Below are 27397 nucleotides of genomic sequence, written 5' to 3' on the forward strand. Positions count from 1 at the left end.
AGATGATTTCAAGTTTAATGATGAATATTTGAAATTTGATATGAGTTTGCTTTTCTAGGTCTATAAATTAGTAAATCACAAATTTTTATATGTGGCATGTTGTATTGTGCGGTAGGGGTTATTTGAGCTTCTCTGTCAGGGCTTACTTGAGTTTAATGGGGTTACTTGTTTTCTCAGTAAGGGGTTACTCAAGTTTTCGGGGTTACTTGAGTTTCTCGGTCAGGGTTATTTGAGTATAGTTTCCCGGTCACGGCTTACTCGAGTTTCTCGTTCAGGGGTTACTCAAGTCACAATACCTAACTGAGAACATCGAGTAACCCCTAACTGAGAAACTCGATTAAACCTTGACTGAGTAACCCTTAACCGAGTGAACCCCTCGAGTAACCCCTGTCCAATCATCTCAAGTAATCCACTAACCCCTGACCGAATAACCCCTGACTGAAAAACTCAGGTAATCCCTGATTGAAAAACTCAGGTAACCCCTAGTAAAAAAAACCAAGTTAACCCCTCGTGCATGATGTGACTTGCTGCATGAAAAAGTTGCTGTTAGTAAATGGAGTTATCTCTCTTATTTGTAATAGAATTAACTCCATGAAACTACTTCAATCCTCTATTGTTTCCTCTGTAACCACATTAAATTTTAAATGACTAAAATTGATAAGAAACAAAAGTTATGATATGACTAAGGCTGACAATTTCACCCGAACTCATGGATAACAAAACCACTCGATCTGATTAAATGGATGATAACCGATAAAACACAAATTTTATACGGATGGTGGATGGACCGGGTGACAGATGAGGTCGGATTCGGGTGGAGTGTCATCCTCCTGACCCATCCATTCATCCGCTTATAATTTTTAAAATTTTACAAATATTTTTTTTACCTATTTATAATTCTACATTAACATATACTTTATATATAGTAGTAATATTACTTAAACTTTGTATAATAAAGTGAATAATGGAAAATTTAAAGACTTTGTCAACTATATATATCAAAATTCTTAGTTTATGTATATTAGTATTATAAATAAACGATTGTGTATTTTATTTCACCCATTATTCACCCGTTTCACCCGATTCATCCGCGGATGATGGAAGGGTTGGATGTGGATGAAAAGTTAAACGGTGATAGATGGGTTGGATGACGAATGAATCGTTGGCGGATCCCTATCCACCTCCAATCCATTGCCAGCTCTATGTGTGACCATATGAGACAGTGTTTAACGAACACCTCTATATTATAAATGAAGCAAATAAGACCCCATTCTTTTGAGGTTCTAGGCAAAACAGAGTAATAGAACAGATTTGAGAAGAGTAGCTCAAAAGAACAGGGCCTAAATAGGAAGGAAAGGAGTAATTGTTAAATGAAGAGCATATATGAACAACCTTATCCATAAACAAAACAAAAGTTGGGAGGGAAACAATCACAACCAACAGCCAATTTCTCAAGCCACTTCCCCTGCATAGCAATGGCGGCAGCAGCATCTCTTTCCACCATTGTAACACCTGCAACCTCCTCTTCTTCTGTCTCTTTCATCCCTTCTGAAAACTCCTTCACCTATTTTTCACCTAAACCAAAACTTCTCCACAAAACCCTCACTCTTAAATCCCAGAATTTCACTCTATCTCCTCTCCCTCTTCTCTTTCCTCTCCACTTCTGCCACTCTTCCTCCGCTTTCAACGATACCGAAGACTCCATAACTGATGAATCAGAAGAGAACCCAATTGAACTAGAGCAAGAACAAGAGCTACAACAAATTCAAGAGCAAGATGAATTAGAAGAAATTATAAATTCAGAAAATAAAGGGGTTGATTCAGTTGACGATTGCAGGCTATTTGTTGGAAATTTGCCTTATTCTATGACTTCTGATCAATTGTCTGAAGTTTTTGCTGAAGCCGGTCAAGTACGGTTCATTGAGGTATAATAATCTCTTTCTAATTTTTATTTTTATTTTTAAAATTTTTGGAAAATCTGATTTTTAAATTATTTTTTGTCATTGCACAAATTTTCAGATAATATATGATAAGGTAACTGATAGGAGCAGAGGGTTTGGATTTGTAACCATGGGAAGCGTTGACGAGGCGAAAGAGGCCATTCGATTGTTTGATGGTTCTGTAAGTTCTTCTATATGTTCTCTTTTGTGGCGCCTATATTTTACAAGTTTCTGTCTGTTAATTAGCTTGCTAATAGAGTTACACAGAACTCAAAGTTTTTCGCAATTTATATTATACACTCGGGAGAATATGTATTTGTCTGTTTAATTGTCGAACTACTTCACTAGAAGGCTTAGCTTTGAACTATTACACCTTGATACACAGTTTTCGAATTAGTCTAAGGATATTAGGGCCTGTTCTGATTGACTAAATGAAACTGAATTGAACTTATCTCATTGGAGCTGAACGGAAGGAAATTAAGAACTGAACTGAACTTATTGGAGCTGAACTGAAGAGAACAGGCCGTAAGACAAACCAAACTTCCTGAAAACAATCATATCCAATCAATCCTTGAATTCACACCTGTTCTCGTGGTCTATGTTCTAGAGCCTGGTAGCACTAACACAGCTGTAAAACAGATTATCCTAATTGAAAGTCTGCGTATTCAGAATGAATATTTGAGACAGGGCAAACTGGTTATCTAGATTAGTACAGTATATGATCCTTATCATATGCTCTGTGAAGTTTGTTTGTTCTCAATAACTGATTTTATGCAAAGTGCTTGATGATTTTGAAATATAAATTGATAGTGCTGATTTGGAAACAATTAGAACTGATTTAGGTGAGACTGGAGACTGACCGAGGACCATCACATAAGTTAAGCCAACTATGGCTTCTTCTTGGTCTTCATGAGTATCGGAACCTCTTCTGTTGTGATGATCTTAATGTTGGCCGACAACTTCTGAATCATAACTGATGAACTAAGCATTGGCTTGGTGTATTGGCTAAGAGGTTGCAAAACTAGATTTGCAGATGCTAAGTTTACAAAAAATGTATAGATTAGTCCAATCATCAATCTGTAAACTGTACTAAGGCTTCAGTCAAATGAGCTATACCTTGTTTTAATGGAAGTACAAAATTAACATATGTGATTAATTTTCCCGCTGAGTAATTGAGAAATATTTGGCAGCAAGTTGGAGGCCGAACTGTGAGGGTGAACTTTCCAGAAGTGCCAAGAGGTGGTGAGAGGAAAGTAATGGGGCCAAAACTTCAAAGCAGCAACGTAGGTTATGTGGATACTCCTCACAAGCTCTATGCTGGTAATCTCGGATGGGGCGTTACATCACAAGGACTACGAGAAGCCTTTGCAAACCAAGAAGGTTTTCTTAGTGCTAAGGTGATATATGAGAGAGCAAGTGGAAGATCTCGAGGTTTTGGCTTTATCACTTTCTCAACTGCTGAGGCTGCAGAGTCTGCTCTCACTACTATGAATGGAGTGGTAAGAACTCTTTGAAATTGTCTTTCGGATCCTTGATATTAATATCATGAATTTGAAACGTACAATTTATTAGTTTTCAGTTGGGTATGCTCTGATTTTGCATCTTTTTTGCTCTAGGAACTGGAAGGACGACCTTTACGATTGAATATGGCATCTGACAGAGCTCGCTCTAATACTGAAGCTTATGCTGAGCAGAGTGCATAAATTTCATCTGTTATCCCTTAAAAAAAAAAAAAAAAGAGTAATGCTGAAATGCTATTTGACTGATTTACCACAATTATAAAGAGGAATAATTTCTAGAGGAATTACTCAATCAGGCTTCTTCCATTTTGATCTCATTAAGTTGTAGTTCATATATTCTTGTACGCCGTAGAGTATGGTCCTAAGGTGTAAATGCAGCTAAATTTTTTTCGTGTAATACTTATTGTACTTTGTATAATTGTATGATTCAAATTCTCAAGATTAATGTATATCCAGTTTACTGTTATCCGATTGAGCTTTATAATAAGGAAAATTTACAAATTGTAGCCATTAAAAAAATAATTGCAAATTGCAGCCCAAAAGTTGTTATAAATTGCAACCTAATTAAATTGTTTCATCGGTTTACGTGTCGAAAAATATTCGGTTAAGGTTTTAACGGTCATTTTAGTTCTTTAGGGTCCAAATTGAGCTCGAAATTGACAAAAAAAATTAACGCAAGTGTCTAGATTTTACAGCAAAAAAAAAAAAATTGCCCACAAATCAATATATGTTTGGTACGCAAAACGAGACACTTATGTTATTTTTTTGCTAATTTCGAGCTCAATTCGAGCCCTTACGAGCTAAAATGGCCCCTAGAATCTAAACTGAATATTTTTCGACACTGAAAGCGATAAAAAAAATTGAATTGAGTTGTAATTTACGATTTATAAGAAGTTTTGGGTTGCAATTTACAATTTTTTTTAAATGGCTGTAATTTACAAAATAAAAATTTTAAATGGTGCAGTTAGCAAATTTTCCTTATCATATTTTTGAATGTACAAGTCCACAATGCCCTTGTTTTTACAGCACATACAATTTTTTTTTTTTTTTTTTTTTTTTTTGTGCATGGCAAAATGCTGATTCCTTTTCCAAATTTATTGCAAATAAAAAGATATATTGGAGCGTTTAACAACAAAGGAATTTTAACTTCCAAGATCCAATATGACCATCAAAATAACAATCTTGGTTTCACTACTTAAGCAATAAGCCCCAGAGTTTGATTCATGGTGTGAAACCTTCAGTCATAAGCCCACACGGATTTGCTTCTTCATATGCAGCAAGAAGGTTAATCCTCGATGCCAACATGCCACTTGGTATGTTAAGTGGGTCGATCAAGGTTCTTCACTGGCTCTTGTAACCAGTGAGTAGGGCATCAGCAGCAGAGTCTAAATCATGAGGAAAAAAGACCCTGTACCATACAGTAGAGCAGATTTAGTACTACAGTATAATACTATAATGCATCTACAAGTAGGGTATCCGCACTGTTATGTGTAATAATGCATATGGTCTTGTGGAAGATGATAGATTTAATCATGAATGCAACATAGTGTTGATTTAAATTGTTGCCATAAAAGAAGCACAAATATATAATTCAACGCCCACAAAATTTACCTGCAAGTGTTGTGGTACACATTCTGACTCAGCTGATTTATGTCGGCAATACCCTTGCAGCCAGCAACCACCTCGAGGACTTGCCTACGATACAGGTGGATCACACTTATAGACCGACAACAATATCAAGAAAAAAAGCCACAATAAAGAACAATAATCATAAGCAAAAAAAGAATGATTTCAAATATATGATCCATCACAAGTGCAGAGTACAATAAGAGAGTCCCCGAAACTGATGCTTAAACAGCCCTGAGAATTCAAACATAAATTTGTGATAGACCCAACTGGTGCACCCAAACAATCACTAAAGGTGTATGAGAGAAGAAGAAAGGGGAAAGCAGGGAGTGTCCAAAGGGAAGGGAGCAAATACCAGCCATCAAGTGGGAGCATGGCAGAAACAGACAAAACAAATTAATGTTCCACTATAGCATTGAGCAATTGTGAATGGGACAAGCTGATTCTCTGATGTAGTAGAAGAAAAAGTTTATTAAGTCCAGTTTATTGTAGTAGCTTAAGTATAAATAGCTAATAGAACAGTAGTAGCATGTTATGTGAGAATTTGAATGTTATTGACGAGAGAATTGTAGCCTCAAGCTGCTAAGAGAGACAGCCTCAAGCTACTAAAGCCTTTGTCTTCTAAATTTCTTGCATTACCGAACTTACAATCTAACAAACTCCAGTCCATAACAAAATTCTACAGAACTCACTCAGCAAAGGGTGCTAATAAGAAACACATATAACAAACTTGAAAGCTAGGATGTTTCCAAGATGCATAGAAAGCAACCAGACAAATAATAATATAAAATATAGAAGCAGTATCTGGACACTGAAACAGCATTAAACTAGTGCTACATGCTGCTTTAGATTAATTTTCTTGTGAGTGATAATAGAAGAGAAGAAAATTCTAACACTAGAATTATGTTTACATTACAAGCCAGGGTTACCTGATTATCTAACTATACAACCAACACTCTTTCCTATTTTGCGATTGGCAGCTAGATCATATTTGCAACATGCTAATAATAGCTCAGGACACATCAACATGCTACTGTTTATCTACACAATTTTATCTTACGAAATACGAACACCTATGATTAAGAAAACAAAAAACTGCACGACAATAATGTATCAACAGCACATCATTACATTGTACAAACCAGTCTGAAGCAAGAGTTGCTTGAGAGCAATTGAAAAAAAGTGCATAAAAATCTATCTAGATAACCAATATAGCAAACACCAAAGACAAAGAACTAGGTATGTTTTAATAAAAATTAAAATTGAGATACTGAATAAAAGGATATTGAATGCTTGTAACAAATTCAGCATAGTGAACATAGATCACTCAAAGTAAAACGCAGCACGACCACCTGAAATTGTAACTTAAGAATTGAATTACACTAACCGAACCAAGCAGGGTTCATTTCGCCCTTTGACAAGGCACTCCGAATCATATTTCTCTTTCTTTTTCGATGGCCATGTCGACTTAATCATTTTAATTCCTGCATGAGTGTTCTTAATATCACAGTATGGCGAGTCAGTCTCAATCATCATTCTCTCAACAGGTATTCCCTTCACCACCTCCAGATTCTCAGTTGTCTTCAGTGAGCAACCATTGACCCCTGTTTGTAAATGTCAAAAGTGAAGAATCACAGGTCAAGTTTTGATACTGCTTGAAGCAACAGTCATGCATGAAAGGAACTGACAATATTCATTAGCAAAGTCTGACTTTCATATTAAACAACATATGAATTTTTAAGCAATATTTACAATAATTTCCATAGCTTCAAGATGTTCTAAAAATTAAGCAACTTCAACCACATTACATGAAGATAGTAACAGGAAATGGATTTTGGATTTCAAACACAAACAATGGAAAAAGAAAACTAGCTTTGGAACTTTGGGAAAGCAAAGTGGACAATACAGGAGAAACAATGCAGAATCCTTCACTGCAAGGGAAATGTTAAGTACAAGTTTGGGTTAGCCTACTTAGTGTTTCCGTAGTTGAGAGTCAGTTAGGTGTAGAAGTACTAGAGGCCTTATCAATTATTCTCCCATTCCCCAACAGGCTACCCCTAAAGTTATCAAGAGTCAATTAATATTCTTCAAGAAACTAGAATGCGCATGAGTGTACAGGATTTCCTGAAAAGGCCCAAAAGATATAAAATATAAACTGCCATGCCTTATTTAATTTTCCAAATTGGTCAATAACTGCAAATCCACAATGTATGTCAAATTTTCAATTATCAATTACTTTTCTCACTGTGTATTAATATACTATTGATCAAATCTAAAGTTTGCTCAACTAGTGTCTAAAACCCAAAGAATGAAACATAGTAGAAGCTTGCTCTGGAAGTTAGTGTATTCACCAATGTACAAATTACTGAAAGAAAGTAGTTTATCACGATCTTCTGCACTTCCAGTGAAAGAATGAGCAACTCCAGATAAGAACCTACAAGCAAAAAAGGTGACAATGACATCAAATTCTGCATCTATAGAGAGTATACACAGCCGAAATCCATCAGTAACTAAATACAAGTTGCATGCTATATTTCATAAACATTTCAATACAGAAAACAACAAATCCCCTGCCAGCATCTTATCATTCGTGCAAGTATTCTTCTCTCAACTATATGACTCGTAATCAAGTTTCAGCAACACTTACAATCAAGAATCAGTAAGATTGATGTTATCCAGTTTAGGATATGAATTGTCACAAGTATATAGACATCTTGTAAGTTGTAATATTACAAATTTTTTTTATCACCGGGTTGATGATTACAGCCAAAGAAAGTTTGTAAGTACTCAGTAAGAGTGCAAACCAGCTGACTTGAGTATTATTGCTGTATTGACATGTTCAGGTTCACATACTGAATATTGTTCTCAACTTAGACAAAATCTTAACTAGCTTTACCACTCTGTATTCAGCTCAATTTATAGATTATAGTGAACTAGATTTCTCTTACAAATTCGACTAATAATTCCAAACCATAATATAGAAATGGAAAGTCTGAACTGCAAACAATAGGAACTAAAGCATAAAATCCATATATCATCTGCTGAGAGCATCACAGGGGCAACTAACATCTTGAGTTTATAGGACAAGAGCTACACATAAAGACACATGTATTCCAACTTCTTTAGATCTTTTCCACAATTGTCATTTATATTTTGATCATCATTACTTCCACAGCCCATTTGATCAATATATGAATGTGGAAGTACTCATATCTTAGTTATAAAAGGCGCAAGGTCGCACCAAGGCGCAAATGATCCTTGCAGCCTAGGCGCGAGGCGAAGGCGAAGGAGCGCACCTTTTGTATGCAAGTCGGCAAAGGTGCATGTATTTATATATTTATTTCAAATTATTTTTTACTTTGATTGTACATAATACCAATTAAAAAGATTCATAATAAATTAAATAATGATATATGTAAAGCTAAGGTAGTCTGAATTTGAAAAAATGTCGATCATTCTTCAATTTATAACTTAAATCTTAGTTATTTTCCTTGAGGCGCAAAGGCGCGCCTTACCAAAGGCGCTTTGAGGCGCGCAACTTTTGTAGGTGACTGAGCCTCGCCTAGCTAAAGCCCATTTTCCAGGAAGCGAGGCGCCCTTTTTAAAACCAAGACTCATATATTAGTAATGAGAGTTGAATGACAATGTCTATAGTAATGCTTGTCTACCCTGAAGTTTTGATTTTTCATCATAAAATTTTATTACTATATTATAACCCCTCTAAAGGGCAGTGGCTGAGACCTTTCACACAAAATTACATACAGATTCATTACCATTGTTAGGAAGATAAAGTATTTAGATTAATGTCTTTAATTTTCATACTCGGGAGATATTTTCTCATAGACTCATAGTTAATTAATAATTATATCAGAATCTTTTAAAATGATTATATTTGCGGTGATGCATAATCTTGGATGTTCTTTATCACTGAATTTTATCCCTTGAAATTTACTATAAAGTTCTTAGTTTAGTTTAATCTTCCTTTTGTTAATTTTTGGCACTTGATTGAGTCATATAATTGGAGTCATATAACTGGTTTAATTCATTGGTCTATCGGGATTCGACCCTTACTTTCCCATCTATATAGTAGAAGGTCCACTAAGGTTATTTTTGTTAGGAACGTGAGATGCATATTAACCATTGCCACCAAATTAATAATATTGCCTTTCAAACGGGGTGTCAAAGTTCAGGTATTCCCTTATAATACTTCACTTACGGTTGACGAGTGCGGTCCGGGAACACTTTGGGGTGACTTACGGTTCTCAGGATCATAAATAATTGTGGCTTATACTAGGTCCAGCACAACAATCACTTATATGTTACGGGTTTATAAGATAGATGTAATAACATTAAGTAAGATCATACTCTAATAAGACAACAAAGACACAAAGATAATAATGTACCTGCTTTTATTGCGATCAAGAATATCACAGAAATCTGCTGCAGCTTCACGCATATGCAGGAACATTGGCAGCTTCATAGCATTTGCCAATTCGAATTGTTTCTCAAAATACCTAGGACCAACCAAAGAAAAATAAATAACTAGCTCATTTTCACATGACAAAAAGTAAGCAGTTAGAACACACACCCAAAGAAAGAAAAAAAAAAAGCCACCAAGGATTATATAGAAGTAACATACTTCTTTTGGATATCAGCTTGACAAAACTGAAGTCTGTCATAGTCCAGTCCACATTCACCTATCGCCACAACCTTAAATAGTAAATCATAAATATCAAGCACAAAATCAATACAAGTCAATAAAAGAACCATCATCATTCATCCCCAAGTATCTAAGGGAAGAAGAATAAAGTATAAATTAATCAAGGCCCAAATTGAATTCAAAGTTTCTAACACAACATACTCTCCTTAAGAGATCCATGTGGCAGCAGATGGATGCAAACAGTCTTAATTGTCACTGAAATCACCCCCCTCCCCCACGCCACCCCAACAAAAAAAGGGAAAAACCTCTAGCCAGTTTACATAGCAAAGAAAGTGATGCTCCAACAGTCTAATGTGAAAAACAGACAATGAGTAAGATAAATTACAAAGTCACAAAATGGAGGTTAGAGAGAATATATGGTACACAATAACTTTGAATAAAATGGAGCAATTTTACACAATTAAGTCAAACAAGCAGTTTTACGATTATATAGAAGTACACATGATGAAACTTGATCGATTGAGTTATATGTTTCAGATTAGTAAGCTTTCATATATTACTGACTACTGGCATCAAGAGTTCAAGACAAAAAAGAAAGCTTTGTTTACATTAGATGAGATTCTTCAACATAAATAATGATCAGATTGCTTTTGAGAGGACTGGTGAAAAATAGCATTATTATGTGGACAGAATGATATAGTTACGCACAATTTGAATGCTGATAAAAAAGCAAACATAGTGTGCCCCAAAAAACTTAGCAAGTCCCAGTAAGATAAGCACATAATCAAGCTCCAAAATCATATACTCGCCACTAACCCAAATGAAATTTCAGTTGAAAAGAATTTGTCCCTACCTTTCCCTTCTCCACTCCCTCCTTAGCTAGGGATAGAAGTGCTTGAAAATGTTTTTCAGGATCACCACTTTCTTCGAATTCCTAAAATTAACATGACATTTCACCCAAGAAAATCACTCAAAATAAACTCAAGCAAGCATAATCATCTAAACTATCATCATATTGTAAGTTACAATAGTTAAATCAATTGAAAGCCATGCGAAACAAACAATGACATACATTGCATCTAGTTGGGTGCACACCAACAGTACAAAATAGCCTTCCTGAAAAGATCAACATCATAAATTACCAAATTTTATTTACCAATCCAAACTTAATACAATGTGTTCAATACAAGAAAGTAATGAAAATAGATCAAAACCATCAGTTTCTGCAATTGCTAGAGCTTTCTTTGACTCTTCAAGGGATCCTCCTGTCACCTAAACCCAATAAAAACTGAAATTATTTCCACAAAAAAAATCATTAATTTCATGGTAATTACAGCACAATTGATTAATATACAAAAACCCCAGATAAGAATTGGAGACAAATTATAGATTTCAATGGAAAACAGAAAATGGGTATCCCACAAAAATTAGAAAGAAAAAAAAAAAAAAAAGATGAATTACAATGATTCGATCAACTCCAGCGCTCCAAGCTCTGCTCAAAACAGTTTGAATATCCGGGACATGACAATGCTTGCCATGATAGATTCCCTTAAACATGCCATCTAAAAAATTACAGAAAATTGACCAAATTAATATAGATATAAAATGGGGAAGAAGAATGAAAATGAATACCAAGTGTTTGATAAAATGCCTGACCTGTGAAATTAACTGCTATATCTGTTGAAAGAGAGAATGATGATTAGGATATATAGTGTTGGTAGTTTAGCTAAGAATTACATGAAGAGAGTATAATTCATTACTTGCCTATCATCCGTAGTGCAGGAGCTGCCATTGGCAGTGCCGAAATTCAACTACTTTGAACTATGAAGAGCCAGATTATTCAACTCTCTCTTTAATTGGGTTTATGTTTATCTCCCCAAATCCTAATCAATTTAGTAATTTTATTATTTTTAGTAATAGTAGTTAATTATGTAGGAAAAGAAAATACACAAAAATTAAAAGATGATGTCATAAATGGCATGAAAGTTCAAGTTAGTGAAATGACTATGAATTTGTGATGATGTCATATGCCTAATCTACTTATCAATTTATTTTATTTTTTTTGACATAAGCTTAAGCAAATTACATATAAATATTAAAGGACGAAAGACTATTGCTGGCTATAGTAGCTAAGTCATGAGCTTTCTGGACCATGTCTCGGTGAACCTATGGATGCAGCACCAATCAAAACAAGTGCTCAGCTGTCGAATTCGATTTGTCGTTCAACGAAGACCAATATCACTTACATGTGTATTTCTCAGTAGTAGAATCATAGACGTAGAGTCCGTGTATATAGTTACCGCTGGCAATGACTTTGTTGCCGCCCAGTGTAGACCTTGCAGGCAGGCGTTCATCTCCGCACGTAGAGCCGATTAGGCCAAACCACTGCTAGCTCCTCCTAGCAGTTGCCCTTTATCCCCCGGATCACCACTCTCTGGGCACCAACCCATTCCTGATCTATGAGTGTACTTTGCTTATGCAAAGAACCATCAACTAGAATAACCATTGGCATCACAGTCATCCCACTATTATGAAGGACAACACGCATAAAACCAGGTGGGTAATCCATCTCTGGCGGGTGTAAAGATCTCAGACTATCCTCAAGTTTCTTGACGAACAAACCCTGTTGCCGCAATCCCTCAAATATTATTGTCGGCGTTGACTGGTTAGCCGTCGTAGAGGATCTAAAAACCCTGTTATTCCGTGCTATCCACAAACCCCACAAGGTTGCAATAAAAAAGTAGTCCTATAACCATTGTGACCATCCTGACCTAGAAATAGGCGGATATAATACAGAACCCAATCCTGAAAAGACTGGTCTGCGTTAACTTCTGAGTGGATCTGCAAGATTCCACCCCTCCAAACATCCCGAGAAACTATGTAAAACTTGAACAGATGTTGTAAATCTTCCTCCTGCGACCCACAAAGGTCACAATCCATAGAAATCTGAAGCCCCTTCTCCCTAAATTACTTTTAGTAGCTATTCCATTCCAGAGAAGTTTCCATATAAAAAGTTTCCACTTAGGAAGAATGTTGAGGGACCAAAGAACCTTAAAAATATCCTCTTGTCTAACATCCCTCGAGCCCACGACATAACGTTTAAGGAATGCATACCCCGTTTTTACTGTGAATCTTCCTGACTTGTGAAACTTCCAGAACATGTAGTCTTCCTCTGCTTGCTCTGGTAATTCCAAGCTAGCAATAACCGAAGCATCCTTGGGTTCAAAGGTAGAGATAAGGCGCGCCTGGTTTCAGTCATGAGTTTGAGGGTCCAAAAAATGACTCACCCTCCAAGTTTTAGCTTGACGGAGCGTGATATTGTTGGAATTAAAAATCGGAACCTTACCTTCCATCCACCTGTCCTTACCCGCCAATATGGAGTTTCCATTCCTTACCTTCCATCCACAACCCCTAAGAAGGTTATTCCCGGCTCTAGCAAGACCCCGCATGCCCCAAGATAGGTTCTTGTTTGTCACCCTAACCTGAGTCCCTTTTAAGAGCGGAGATTGAAACCTTGCTGAACATACCTTAGCCAGTAATAATTGGGGATTGTGAAATAATCTCCACGTCTATTTCATAAGTAAAGCCTCGTTGAAGCAACCCAAGCTTCGGACCCCTAAATCACCCATTCCCTTCGGAAGGTTGACTTTATCTTTACTTACCCAGTGCACCCCCTTATGGTCTCTGTTTACCCAAAGGAACCCAGCTAGCAGAGAGTTAACTTTGTTTGAAATACTAGTAGGCATCTCAAAACAACTTAGCACATGGGAAGCAATAGCAATGAGAACGGAATTGATCAAGATGATTTTCTGAGGTTGGGATAGAGGGACCGCGTTCCACCTCGAGATTCTTTTCCTAATGTTATCAATGATGAACTGAAAGGACACCCCTTTACGACCCATCAGGCCATCAAGTCAATAGGTACCCCCCAAATGGACACCAAATTGATTAAACTGATCCATCTCCAAACATGATCTAAATCCATTCTGTATTTGAACCGGGGTATTTGGACTGACCTTGAAATGTGAATTTGCAAGGTTGAGCTGCTGACTTGAGACCATGCAAAACCTCTTGAGAATGCCAGAAATGGCCATACAACTTCGATCTAACTCTTTGAAAAATAAGAGGGCATCATCTGCTAAAACAAATGTGAAATAGAAGGGCCCCTCTTTCCTAATTTAATACTGTCAAAAGTCTCATTTCACAACCTTGTTGAAGCATCCTAGAGAGTACATCCATATAAAACAAAAAAAGATAAGGTGACAACGGATCTCCTTGGCATAGACCACAAGAAGGTCGGAATTGGTCACTCGTCTCCCAATTCAGTAGAACTTTGTAAGAAACCGTCGAGATACACTGTCTGATCATCTGAATCCATGTTACTGGGAACCCGTAGTGTTGTAGTACCCTCTCCAGAAAAACCCAATTAACCCTATCATAGGCCTTACTCATGTCGATCTTCATTGCCGCCAAATAATCCCTACCTGACACCTTTCTATTTATTTTATCCATCACCTCGTGAATCAAAAGAATATTATCAGTCATTTTGTCATCCTGTTATAAAAGCATGTTGAGACTGTGAAATGAGATCCGGCAAAGCTTTCTTCAAACGATTAACTAAACATTTAGAGACGTATTTGTAGACCGTATTGCAAAGATTGATTGGTCTAAGATTCGCTGTGACCTCTGGAATTTCAACCTTTGGTATCATAACTAAAATTGAGTGGTTCCACTCCCTAAGTATAAACCCTATGTTGAAGAAACTCTGCACTGCAAGAATTACTGACTTTCCCAATGTATCCCAATGTTTCTGGAAAAAGGCCGCCGTGAAACCATCTGGACCCGGACATTTATCCCCATTTAAACTAAACATTGCCCTAAGGATCTCATCTGCAGAAAAGGGTCTGGTTAAGATAGCAACCTGTCTGTCACTCATAGTTGGAATATCTAACTCCCTTAATAGTGCATCAGTGTGAGCAGCAGAATTTGTCCCTTGTTGGGGACACAAGACCTTTGTCATTGAATCAACCACCAGATCCCTAACCTGTTGTCGATCCTCAATCCATGTGCCCGAATCATCCTTAAGAGTCAAAACTTGATTCCCGCATTGGCGCATCTTAACCCTTGAATAAAGTAAGGATGTTGGAATGTCCCCCGTTGCCTCCCATGTTTCCTCCATCCTTTGCTTCCAATATGTCACATTTAAGGCAGCAGTAGTTAAGGCCTCCTCAACATGATTAAGGTACGAATGAGCAAGGGGAATATTTGTGGCGGCCAAGCTGTCTAGCTCTAACTCAGAAGTCAAAACCTTCCAATTGACTCCCCAAAGTTTGGTGTTTTTCAAACACCAGTGCCGCAAACGTCCCCTTAAAGCAACTAACTTCCTAGTTAGATAGTACATAGGTGACCCTGCAATTGGCTTCTTCCATTTCTCTTCGATAATGGTTCGAATATCTTGAAAATGAAGACACCAATTTTCCACTTGATATGGTCGTTTTGCTATCCTTGTGAAAGCATCATTGTCAAAAACAATAGCTGCATGATCAGAAGCAACTAATGGTTGGTTTATAATCCGACTTGCCGGAAAGTTGTAAAACCAATCATTTGACATATAACCCATATCTAAACGCTCCAAAATAAGACCTTGAGTGAGCCTTTTGTTAGTCCAAGTATATCGTGGCTCTGAGAATGGAACATCTAATAGGTGATTCTGTAACTTCCAGTTAGAAAAAACATCACTACCCCTTATACTTGATGTGCCACCTAACTTATCCTCAAGTAGTTCAAGTTGATTAAAATCACCTAATAATAGGCAATTAGGGAGTTAGTGTAGATTAAGTAACAGATTGCTCCAAAACTCAAACCTATCTTTAAAAGTCGGCGGTCCGTACACAAAAAACACATTCCATGTCATTCCGTTGCCCTTCTCAATTTTACAGTGTACAAAATTAGGAGTCTTACTAACACAAGAGATAGCTAAACCACCCCAACCTAAAACAACAAGGCCCCCACTTTGGCCTTCAGCATCTATTCCAGTCACAAAAGAAGGCGTTGTAGTCTGAAATAAACTTGCTACTGTATTAACAGCACACTTAGTTTCAGACAAGAACAAGAACATAGGTTTATGTATATTTAAAAGCCACATAATATATGGTAGCTTTGTAGTGTCGGAGGTATTTAGACCCCGACAATTCCATGCTATGGTCTTTATACTAAAGAAGGGGAACTATTCCCCGCATCCGTTTTAGGCCTAAGTTCAAGACTTCCTCCATTTGAAACCCCAATAGTGAACTCCCATTTTGCATCCCAGATATCAATCCTAAGCTTCCTTCTTTTATGCCTCCAATCAAAAGAGCAAAACCTTGCATTTGATGAACTATAGGAGTATCCTTGGTCAATCTCAAAGCCTAATGGGCGTATCCTTTTTCGAGGCCAAGAGCTAGGTACCAAGTGCACATGTGTTATATCCAACAATGAAGCTGAATTAGGAGGTCTAGCTACCTCCATATCAGAAGAATAAAATCGAGAAATAGTTCCCTTTAGCAGAACATTTGGAGGTGCGCATGAGTGAACTTTTCCCCTGTATCTCATTGAAGGTAGAGAATTCTTCATTCGTCGGACCAATCGTGGAATATAGACATTATGACACACAAACCTTTGCATAGGATTTGACTCAGGTTGGAAAAGTGATATGTCTATTTTATATAGTATTTTACCCCCGTTCCTTGGTAATAATTAGTAGTGTTTTTGGCTCTTTTGAGCCACTTTTATTACTAATTGGTGTTTTCTAGTGTTTTCGTAGATTTGATTTACTTTTGTAGGGATTTGCACTTTTGGAGCATTTTCTCGAGATTTTATGGAGCAATTACGAGCATTAGAGAAACACGACCAGTTTCTATAGCCCAGGGCCGGTTAGAGCCCTCGAACCGGTGATACCGGGGCATTTGGATCGAGTATTCAAGACCCGAAGTGGAAATCCAGATTGGCCCCAACAATTGAAGCCCAATAAAAGTCCAAATAGTGGCCCAAGAGTGCTGCCCGGCCAAAGAAGCTGGCGCCCGAAGGCGCGCCCGGCCGGGCAAGGGAAGTAACTCGGCGCCCGAACTCGCGCTCGGCCGGGCGCGAGAAATGTAGCTGATGGAGAAAAGGCACGCCCGATCGGGCGGTGCCTCGCCCGATCGGGCGCGTGTTATTATTAGGAGTTAATTTTCGACGTTTAAGTTTGTTTTAGTTTAGGATTCTTGCTTAGTATAAATACTTTTCCGTTAAGCGAGTTTACGATCTTTTTTTTACTCTTTCTTAATTCTTTCTTAGATTTTCTCTCTCTACTTAACTTTTAGATTAGTTTCTCTCTCTTATACTTTTTTCTTGACTTTATTCTTAATTCCAGATTTCTTTGGTAACGATTTCTTTTCTCTTAATCTTAGTTATTTATTTTATTACTTTGATTAGTTTAGTTTTAATTATGTGTGATAGTGTTATTTCTAGGGTTTGTGGGGATCCATAAATAATATGAAGGGGTAATTTATTGTTGTTAATTGTCAATGCTAGATTAGTTTCCTATTGATTGATTTAATGTTCTGTGACTAGATTTGCGCAGATCTTTTATGCATGAGTTTGACAATATTGATTTGAGATTCGAGAGATGAGAATTGATGTTTAGGTCTAGTTTCAATAGGCAGGTTAATTTTTAAATGGTTAAGTCGAGATTCGAGAGATGAGATTTAATACCGGTAGATTAATTCTGTGATTGTAATACGTAGCGAAAGCCCTTTATGATCCGATTAATTATGCATTGATGATTGATTATTATGTTTTACCCTGGAATGTTATTTATTGGGAACCTATGCCCTAGGCCTTTTATTCATTGTTTTCTCCTTATTCTTAGTCTTTGTAGTTTAGTTCCCTTCGATTATAATACTTTGGTTACTTTATAATCTAGATTATATTAATTAATTAGGAATAGAAAGACTTGTTTTTCTGTGGATTCGACCCTACTTCCCTATCTATTTTAGTTAGTGGTTTTAGGAATTACTTTTGATTAGGTGATACGACTTTTGCCCGTCAAAATTTGGCGCCGTTGCCGGGGAGACGGTTTTATTTTTATTTCGATTATTTTTGTAGTCTAGGTTATTTCTTTTTGTCTCAAAGAACGTTAGTTCTTAATGGCAAGTCTCATATTTGCTTTTAGTTTTTTTTTGTTTATGCTCAGGTTTTCCATATCAGGTTACATCCCATTCGATCTTGAGATCGAACGATCCTTCCATAGACAGAAGAATATTTACAAGCAAATTCTTGCAGATTCTGGTGATAATAATAATCACCGAGATCCTCCAACTGATTTTAGCGATTCAGAGGTATCTTAGATCCAGAATCAGAGATGACAGCTCCAAAGAAGCTTAGTGATTATTCACAACCAAAGCTTACATATTTTCCACACCTCACTCCCACTCCAGCTCTTGATGGGGTACAGTTTGAGATTAAACCCCAATTTATAACGATGATAGAAAGGAAGCAATTTAGTGGAGCTAAGGGTGAAGACCCAAATCTTCATATTGCAGACTACTGTCAGTACTGTAATACCGTCAGGCAAGCTGGGGTCACACAAGACCAAATCAGGGAGATTTTCTTTCCTTTCTCTTTAACCGGAAAAGCCAAATTATGGTTTAATGGTTTAAATAGAACTGCGCTTGGTATAACTGACTGGGAAACTCTTGTTTTGAATTTTTATAACAAATATTATCCTGCACAGAGAACAGTTGTACTACAGAGTGCAATTCAGAACTTTTCCCAAGAAGCCGATGAAAATTTATATGAGGCTTAGGAAAGGTTCAAGGACCTACAAAGAGAATGCCCCCACCATAATTTGGCACAATGACAGTTAATCCAAGCCTTTTACAATGACATTGGAAATTCATCTATAATAATATTAGATTCTGCAGCTAGTGGGAGGTTTATGAACCTTAATGTTGATGATGCAGGTCAAGTTATCGAAGATATGACGATACATAATTCCCAATATGGGAACCCTAGAGGCTTTGCTAACAAGGGGAAGCATAATGTTGATTTTATATCCTTTTTTCAAGCTCAATTAACCTCTATCTACCAGAAATTAGATAATCTTATCACTGCTAATGTAGCTAATGTTTTTGCAATTAATAATAATGCTAATGAGGCTTTCTGTGAAAATTGTGGAATTTTAGGTCATTGTGAACAAGATTTCAGGAGTTCCGTGGAGCAAGTCAATGCCTTTCAAGCTTATAGGCAGAATAACCCATACTCCAACACCTACAATCCTGGGTACCGGAATCATCCATATCTTTCCTATCGGAGTACCAATGTTCAAAATCCACCACCACCACAAGAACCACATGTGCCACAACAACAACAGCAGAAATATTACCACCCCAATGTTGGCCAGAAGAACCAACCACAACATTCCTCCTCATCTTCCGACCCTGCTTTGGTAGAAATTAGAGCGATGTTGGTTAATATGCAGAAGCACATGAAGAGTAGAGATGCCCAAATTAATTGATTCGATCCTAGCACACAATAAAATTGTAGATAATCAAATTGCCCAACTTTCCGCTACTCTACAAGTCCGTCAACAAGGAACCCTGCCAGCACAGCCAACCAGGCCTATGGATCAAGCCTATGCAATTACTCTAAGGAGTGGTTCAAACTATGAAGGGCCCCCTATGCCCAGAGATGATGAACCTGTTTTAATAAATAATGCTAATCTTGATTCCGTTAAACCTGACAATGTAGCAAATAGCCCTGCAGGGCTAAAGAATAGTACTAATATATCTGATTGTACATTGCAGGGTACGACCCCAGGGAAGGTAGCCACTCCAGATAAGAGCAATAATGCTCTAAAGTCAGTTATCAAACTTCCATTCCCCAATCGTCACTTGAAAATAAATTTGGATAAGCAGTTTGGTAAGTTTCTGGAGATGGTAAAAGATTTGAAGGTAAAAGTTCCCTTCACTGAATTAATTACACAAACTCCTGCATATGCAAAATTCATGAAGGAAATATTGACAATAAAAAGATCTTTTAGTGAGGTAGAGACAGTAGCTTTCACTGTAGAGTGTAGTGCCGTACTTCAAAATAAATCTCCACCTAAATTAAAAGATCCGGGTAGTTTTTCTATCCCTTGTCATATTGGCAATCTAGTGATTGATAATGCATTGTGTGATTTGGGTGCTAGCGTTAGTGTTATGACATTATTTGTATGTTCCAAGTTAAATATGGGTAAATTAAAAGCTACCAATATTACTCTACAAATGGCCGACCGTTCTTTTAAATACCCCTTAGGTGTTCTAGAGGATGTTCCTGTTAGAGTAGGAAAATTTTATATACCTGTTGATTTTGTTGTTCTTGATATGGCTGAGGATATGTAAACCCCAATTATTTTGGGTAGACCATTCCTTAACACTGCAGGAGCAATTATAGATGTGAGAAGTGGAAAATTAACACTATCAGTAGGGGAGGATAAAGTTATTTTTAATCTTAATAATACCCCAAAAAGCCCCATGACAGAGGAGAAGTGCTTTAGTGTTAATGTGGTTCAAAGTTATTCTAACAAGCCCCAAGCTCTTGTAAAAGATCCCTTGGAGGAGATATCTTGTGTTGCATCCCTTTCAGATGAGATAGAAAAATGGCAGAAGGAAGTTGATTCAATAGAAAGAGCCCTCTACACTGTCGGTCTTGGCTTCGAGGATGAGAAGGTGGAATCAAACAAGCAAGTTGTGGAAACTGAGCCCACGGTGAGTGTTCCGCCAGATCGAGTTGCAAGTGCCAAATGCAGTGACAATATTAAGCAACCATCGATCGAAGAGGGATCCTTATGCATAACATTGAAGAACCCACATTCCAAGTCAAAGAAGATCCACTAGATGAAGTGTATTGGCGTCCCACAGGGTATGTCAGGAAACTGCGTCGTGGCCTAAACACCGCTCGACCGGGTGAGAAACCACCCGAACAAGCGTTAGGACAAGGGTCCTAGTTCTTGTACTTGGTAAGAAGGTCGTGCGGGACCTAGATAAACCAGCGCTTTGCGGGAGGCAACCCGTATTTTAATTCTTTTTAGACTAGTTTTTCTTTCTTTTTCTTATGCGAGGAGAGATGAGGGAATTTTTATGAGTTTTATGAGATTTTGTACAGGTTTGAAGGAAAAGAGTTAGCCAAAAATTGAAGAAAAGAAGAAAATAAGAAAATCGTCCAATTAGCCTCAGGCCCGACCGGGCGAAGCTCGCCCGATCGGGCGCGAGAGCAAGGTTAGAAAATCGGGTGTTTTCGCCCGGTCGGGCGAATGCCGCCTGACCGGGCGTGAACCTTGACGTATACGGACATACTAGATCGCCCGACCGGGCGCGAGAGAAGAACAATTTCTGGGCGTTAGATCGCCCAATCGGGCGAAGGGAGCCCGACCGGGCGCGAGAGGAGACGAAAAAAGGGAATTAGATTGCCCGATCGGGCGATAGACCACCCGACCGGGTGCGAGAGCTACACATGAAAAAAATTAGATCGCCCGATCGAGCGATAGACCGCCCGACCGGGCGCGACACCACTGTCCCCTTTATTCTTCTTCTTCCTTCTTCTTTCTTTCTTCATTTCTCTTTTCCTCCATAACTTTCTCTCTCTAAAACTCTATTTTTCTCTACCTTCTCTCTAAATTCTCTTCTCCATTTCTTACCCAAATCCAAATATTTTTATATATTCTTAATCCTCTCTTCATTCTCTACAATCCTACACAAAAATCTTCAAGTTCCATTCAAATTATTTTTATACCCATTTTCAAACACTCTCAAAAATGGCGGCAAAGAGGGCAAGAACACTTCTAGGGGGAAGCTCAAGCCAGCAATACGACCCGGCGTTGAAACTACCACATTGGCCGACAATTAAGATAGCAACCCCGGAGCAGAAGGAAAATCTTGAGCAGCTCTACGGGCGTGAGGTAATTCCTTCACTGTGGTTACACCGCTCTACTCTAGAAGCATTAGGACTATATGACTATGTTAGGAGATTTTTGAACGATATTGGTATGAGGAAATTTATTGATATGCATTATGCCACTTATCATGAATTAACCTGTGAATTTCTTTCTTCTTTTCATGTTCATAGCCATAAAACTGGGCCAAAATTGATATTTAGGTTAAATAATAGAAATATTACTTTAACTTTTGCTGATTTTTGTAAATTATTTGATTTGGAATCTGATTTGCCTCACCAATGGCATGCTGAATATAAAATGGATGATATTTATACTGCTTTGACTGGTTTGCCGGCGCCTAACGCCTAACATGCTAGTGCTAAACCAATCCATCACCCTGTTCCTAAAATATGGCAAAGATTTGCGGGAGATAGCTTTTTAGGTAGGAACGAGCCCTATAACTATCAGACCAATGAACTTGTTGTTATTAGCCATTATGTGTACGGGTTCGGGAAGCTTAACATAGCTAGGTATATCATCCATCACTTAGCTAGGCATGCCACGGCTAGTAACGTTGCTAGTACCCCAATCCGTCTAGGTGGCCTTATCACCAGGATAGCTATTAAGAACGCCGGTTTTGTAGAGACTAGACCCCACCAGATGACTAACTGTGGACCATATACCTACTTGAACACCTAGTACCCCCATCCGTCTAGGTGGCCTTATCACCAGGATAGCTATTAAGAAGGTCGGTTTTGTAGAGACTAGACTCCACCAGATGACTAACTGTGGACCATATACATACTTGACCACTAGGTACCTAGAGGAGTTGGGTTGGGTACGATCGGATGGTGAGCAGACACCCTACTGGTGTATTAGGACTGGGACCGAGCAGCCATTGCCCATCTTTTCCCTACCTAGTCCTGATTTGACCGCCTTTCCCCCCGGACTAGCGTCCTACACGTACGACCTTTTAGTTGCCAACGCTAGGGGGCAAGCACCGCCAGTACCACCACCAGTTCCACCACCCTAGCCTGAGCCTGAGGTGGCGTTTTCTCCACCTTGCATGTCTCATTCCGTCCCCCATGTTGACTCTGACCCAGTTTGGGACCTTCAGAGTATCAGGCTTTAGGCCGTATCGAGCATTCTTACACTAACCTTAGGAGGATGGTAGGCTCCATTGACCATAGGTTAGGGTACCTTGAGAGGAACCAGGGTAGAGCTCTCTACCCTATGTATGATGATTATGCTTGTCGGGGCAACATTCCTAACGATGCTATTTACCCTGACTGGTTTCAGCCTCCACCCTAGGGATACGATAGGGATCCCACTGCCCATGGTATTTATACTGACTATTCTGTCTTCCATGGGTACGGCCAGGACATTCCTTTCGGGGGACCGGCGGGGGGGGGGGGGAGTTTTCACGCTGATTATTTTGGTGGTAGTTCTTCTGGTGCAGGTGGCAGGGGAGGTGGAGGTTTCGGCTCCATGAATGAGGATGATGAGGACTAGCTATGCTGGGCTAGTTCCCGAGCCAATGAGGACATTGTCTGATTCTGGCTTGGGGAAGATTTTGGATTTGGTATCTTTCTTTTTTTCTTTTCTTTTGTTTTTGGTGTGTTTTCTTAGTTTTATTGCTTTCTAGGTTAGTTTTATTGCTTTCTTATATATGAAAAACAAAAAAAAAAAATTTAAAAAATAAAAAATACAAAAATACGTTCCAATGAATTATAAACCATGCTTCCCTGTGCCCTTTGATGAAATTTTTTCGAAATTGTGTTGATTCTTGGTTATTGATGATAAATATTGTGGATTAGTTGATCATGATTTGATATTTGATTGCCTTGAAACCTTAACATGAGTCAATTTTGTCCAACTACTTGTGAATATAGTGCTTGACTAGTTGATTTGGTTAGAAATGTGTGATAGTTCCTGGTATGTCAATGAATTTGAGTATTGATTTGCAACTATGAGTAATGTCTGTATGATTCACTATTATGCACATTGTGGAGGACGAAGGCATTTGTTCTTTTAGGTAGCCTTCAGATGATTTTAGATACATTTGTTCCCTTCTTGCTACCCATGTTGTTGCTTGTGCCCTTTTATTGTTTATTTAGCCATATTACAAGTTGATTTTCCCCATTGGTTACTAGTCCCAAGCTTGGCTTGGGGGAGCTATTAGTGAGTGAGGTGAGAGAGTTTGTAGTGTGCTTATTATTTGCACAATTTGGGTGGGTTTTGAGAAGTTATTTTGTTCTTGATCATGTTTATTTTTGATGAGTTTAAAAGTTATATCTTCTTGAGAAAAAATAAAGTATGGTGTTATGATAAAAAAAAAAGAAAAAAAAAAGAGAAGTTAAAAAAAAAAAAAAGTGAACTTCAAAAGATAAAAAATTTTCAATGTTCAAATGTTCTAGTTGGAGGTTGATCAAAAGGAAGAAAAAAATTGAGTTTCAATGAAAAATTCAAGTTTGGAAAAAAAAGTTTGTTTATTCAATTCAGTTTTTAATTATTATATCTTATGAGTGAAATTGTAAGATTTGGGATTGTTTATATTGTTTGGAGTATATTTGGTGGATTTTTGTTAGAGTTGGTTGTGTAGGAGATGTTGATCATTATTTATTTTGATCATGGGTTTTACTAGGATTTACTCCCTTAAGCATAGCTTTTCTCTCACTTGTTCCCAAATGATTGCTACCCTTTACCCTAGCCTTACATTACAAGCTTTAAATACATTCCGACCTTTGTGTATTAGAGTTGTATGAATGTGAAAGTGTTGTTTATCAATGCAAGTTATGATTCGACATATTTCGAGTCGACTAGTAGATTGAGCGTACATCTTTTTATACACATGAGAGTGTGAGTTGGGAGAGCATTGTTCACATTAAAGGGGTTGGTTGGAGAGCGATCGAGTACATCTTTTACTCGCAACATAAATGAGAGTTGAGTGTGTGAGCACTAGTCTTGAATTCTATATGCTCTTGTGGTTTGCTCTATTTGACAATTGTTAGGGAGGAAGGGTAATTGGACGGATTTGATTGGTTGGCTTTGAAGCATGTTTATTGGATTTACCTTGAATTGTTTGTGCTTGATTTTTACTTTTTGGGGTGAAGCATATTTATTTATTCATTGATGAGATCTTTTCTTAGGGACAATTAAAGGTTTAGCTTGGGGGAGTTTGATATGTCTATTTTATATATTATTTTACCCCCGTCCCTTTGTCGTAATTAGTAGTGTTTTTGGCTCTTTTGAGCCACTTTTATTACTAATTGGTGTTTTCTAGTGTTTTCGTAGATTTGATTGACTTTTGTAGGGATTTGCACTTTTGGAGCATTTTCTCGAGATTTTATGGAGCAATTACGAGCATTGGAGAAACACGACTAGTTTCTATAGCCCAGGGCCGGTTAGAGCCATCGAACCGGTGATTAAGGGCTCGGTATATGTGATACCGGGGCATTTGGACCGAGTATTCAAGACCCGAAGTGGAATTCCAGATTGGCCGAAGAATTGAAGCCCAAATAGTGGCCCAAGAGTGCCGCCCGGCCAAAGAAGCTGGCGCCCGAAGGCGCGCCCGGCCGGGCGAGGGAAGTAACTCGGCGCCAGAACTTGCGCCCGACCAGGCGCGAGAAATGTAGCTGATGGAGAAAAGGCGCGCCCGATCGGGCGCGTTTTATTATTAGGAGTTAATTTTCGATGTTTAAGTTTGTTTTAGTTTAGGATTCTTGCTTAGTATAAAAACTTTTCCGTTAAGCGAGTTTAGGATCTTTTTTTTACTCTTTCTTAATTCTTTCTTAGATTTTCTCTCTCTACTTAGCTTTTAGATTAGTTTCTCTCTCTTATACTTTGTTCTTGACTTTATTCTTAATTCCAAATTTCTTTGGTAACGATTTCTTTTCTCTTAATCTTAGTTATTTATTTTATTCCTTTGATCATGTCATGTTTTATTACTTTGATTAGTTTAGTTTTAATTATGTGTGAGTAGTTTTATTTCTAGGGTTTGTGGGGATCCATAAATAATATGAAGGGGTAATTTATTGTTGTTAATTGTCAATGCTAGATTAGTTTCCTATTGATTGATTTAATGTTCTGTGACTAGATTTGCGCAGATCTTTTATGCATGAGTTTGACAATATTGATTCGAGATTCGAGAGATGAGAATTGATGTTTAGGTCTAGTTTCAATAGGCAGGTTAATTTTTAAATGGTTAAGTCGAGATTTGAGAGATGAGATTTAATACCGGTAGATTAATTCTGTGATTGTAATACGTAGTGAAAGCCCTTTATGATCCGATTAATTATGCATTAATGATTGATTATTATGTTTTACCCTGGAATGTTATTTATTGGTGAACCTATGCCCTAAGCCTTTTATTCATTGTTTTCTCCTTATTCTTAATCTTCGTAGTTTAGTTCCCTTCGATTGTAATATTTTGGTTACTTTATAATCTAGATTATATTAATTAATTAGGAATAGAAAGACTCGTTTCTTTGTGGATTCGACCCTACTTCCCTATTTTTAGTTAGTGATTTTAGGAATTACTTTTGATTAGGTGATACGACTTTAGCCTGTCAAAAAGATCAGGTATATTTTGTGGCAATTAATTGAGCATAGTGTTTTGCTCTGAATTAGCCTTTGTAAGACTAGAGGAAGCTGAAAGTGTTGTAGCAACCTTAGGAATTAAGTAGTCCTCTTGCTCCGAAATATAGGAGTTTCCCGAATCAAAACTTGGTAGATTTATTTTTATAGTCAAACCCTGAGAAAGAGGATTGGCTTCACACAAGAAACCCGAGTTAGTGACCTCTTCAATCACGGGATTATCTTAATCATAATCACCTGAAAGGTGATCTTATGTATGGTAGAAGTCGTCGGCAATGTCACAATTAAAATTACCCCCATCCTCATAGAGGTCCTTATAAATTTTGCCATCAGTATTATCATCACCTCCACTACAACCTAGAGCATCATTAGTGTCATCTCCATTATGAGCAATGCCAGAGGAAGCAACAAAAGTAGATGGATCATAATCATAAACTAGCAGGTTCACCCTTGTGTATTAATAGAAAAAGTGCTATTTGTAACTGGCGAAATTGACTTTTTGTAACTGGCATTGTTGGTTGCGATGCCACCGTTACAACTAGTGAAAATTATTTGTAACCGACTAATATTAGTTACAAATAATGTACTATTTGTAGCTGGCTTACCCTAATGCCAGTTGCAAAAAGTCTATTTTCCAAGGTAGAAAGCATACTATTTGTAACTGGCATTAAGTTACGCTAGTTACAATTAGGGTATTATTAGTAACTGACAAATCTTAACGCCTGTTACGAATAATTTTTTTTATTTTTTAAAAAAAATATTATTAGTAACTAGCATTAGATTATGCCAGTTACTAATAAATAAATAATTTTTTTTAATAAATATTTGATTCGAATACAAGAATGGTAATATATCCTACCAAACGTCCCATCGTCAAATGAATTACAACCAGTTACAATTCAACCAACAAAACACGTACTCCAAATACTTCCATATAACTTAAATTCACCCACAACATACAATACAAACACCCCAAATGATTCCACAGATGTATTATTTATCCACAACAATACAGTGCAAAAAAATTAACTATACTTTCCAAAAAATAATTAAAACTTGAATAAAAAAAAAAAGAACATTGATTTATAATTTTGAACTGTAATAACAATAATCAATAGGC

The 27397-nt window shown here is 37.5% G+C and overlaps 3 protein-coding genes across 3 annotated transcripts; 1 reads left to right on the forward strand and 2 right to left on the reverse strand.

Annotated features, from left to right (window-relative positions):
- The first annotated feature begins 1394 nt into the window (after positions 1 to 1394).
- LOC110735387 (33 kDa ribonucleoprotein, chloroplastic-like) lies at positions 1395 to 3926 on the forward strand. Its single transcript, XM_021915571.1, has 4 exons — positions 1395 to 1925; positions 2020 to 2121; positions 3131 to 3439; positions 3557 to 3926. The coding sequence occupies exons 1-4, from the start codon at positions 1476 to 1478 to the stop codon at positions 3641 to 3643; spliced, it is 948 nt and encodes a 315-aa protein (XP_021771263.1). The 5' UTR covers positions 1395 to 1475; the 3' UTR covers positions 3644 to 3926.
- A 483-nt stretch (positions 3927 to 4409) lies between these two features.
- On the reverse strand, positions 4410 to 11635 carry LOC110735386 (putative deoxyribonuclease TATDN1). The gene is made up of 12 exons (XM_021915570.1): positions 11511 to 11635; positions 11403 to 11423; positions 11208 to 11308; positions 10961 to 11018; positions 10819 to 10862; positions 10600 to 10680; positions 9726 to 9796; positions 9490 to 9600; positions 7438 to 7520; positions 6474 to 6690; positions 5072 to 5155; positions 4410 to 4868 (listed from the first exon to the last, which is right to left on the reverse strand). Exons 1-12 carry the CDS (start codon positions 11536 to 11538, stop codon positions 4802 to 4804), a joined length of 966 nt encoding a protein of 321 aa, XP_021771262.1. The 5' UTR covers positions 11539 to 11635; the 3' UTR covers positions 4410 to 4801.
- Positions 11636 to 14295: 2660 nt separating this feature from the next.
- LOC110735437 lies at positions 14296 to 16358 on the reverse strand. Its single transcript, XM_021915628.1, has 3 exons — positions 15960 to 16358; positions 15684 to 15837; positions 14296 to 15548 (listed from the first exon to the last, which is right to left on the reverse strand). Exons 1-3 carry the CDS (start codon positions 16356 to 16358, stop codon positions 14296 to 14298), a joined length of 1806 nt encoding a protein of 601 aa, XP_021771320.1.
- Positions 16359 to 27397: the final 11039 nt, after the last annotated feature.

Source organism: Chenopodium quinoa, unplaced genomic scaffold, assembly GCF_001683475.1.
Source record: "Chenopodium quinoa cultivar QQ74 unplaced genomic scaffold, ASM168347v1, whole genome shotgun sequence".
In the NCBI taxonomy this organism is placed as follows: Eukaryota; Viridiplantae; Streptophyta; class Magnoliopsida; order Caryophyllales; family Amaranthaceae; genus Chenopodium; species Chenopodium quinoa.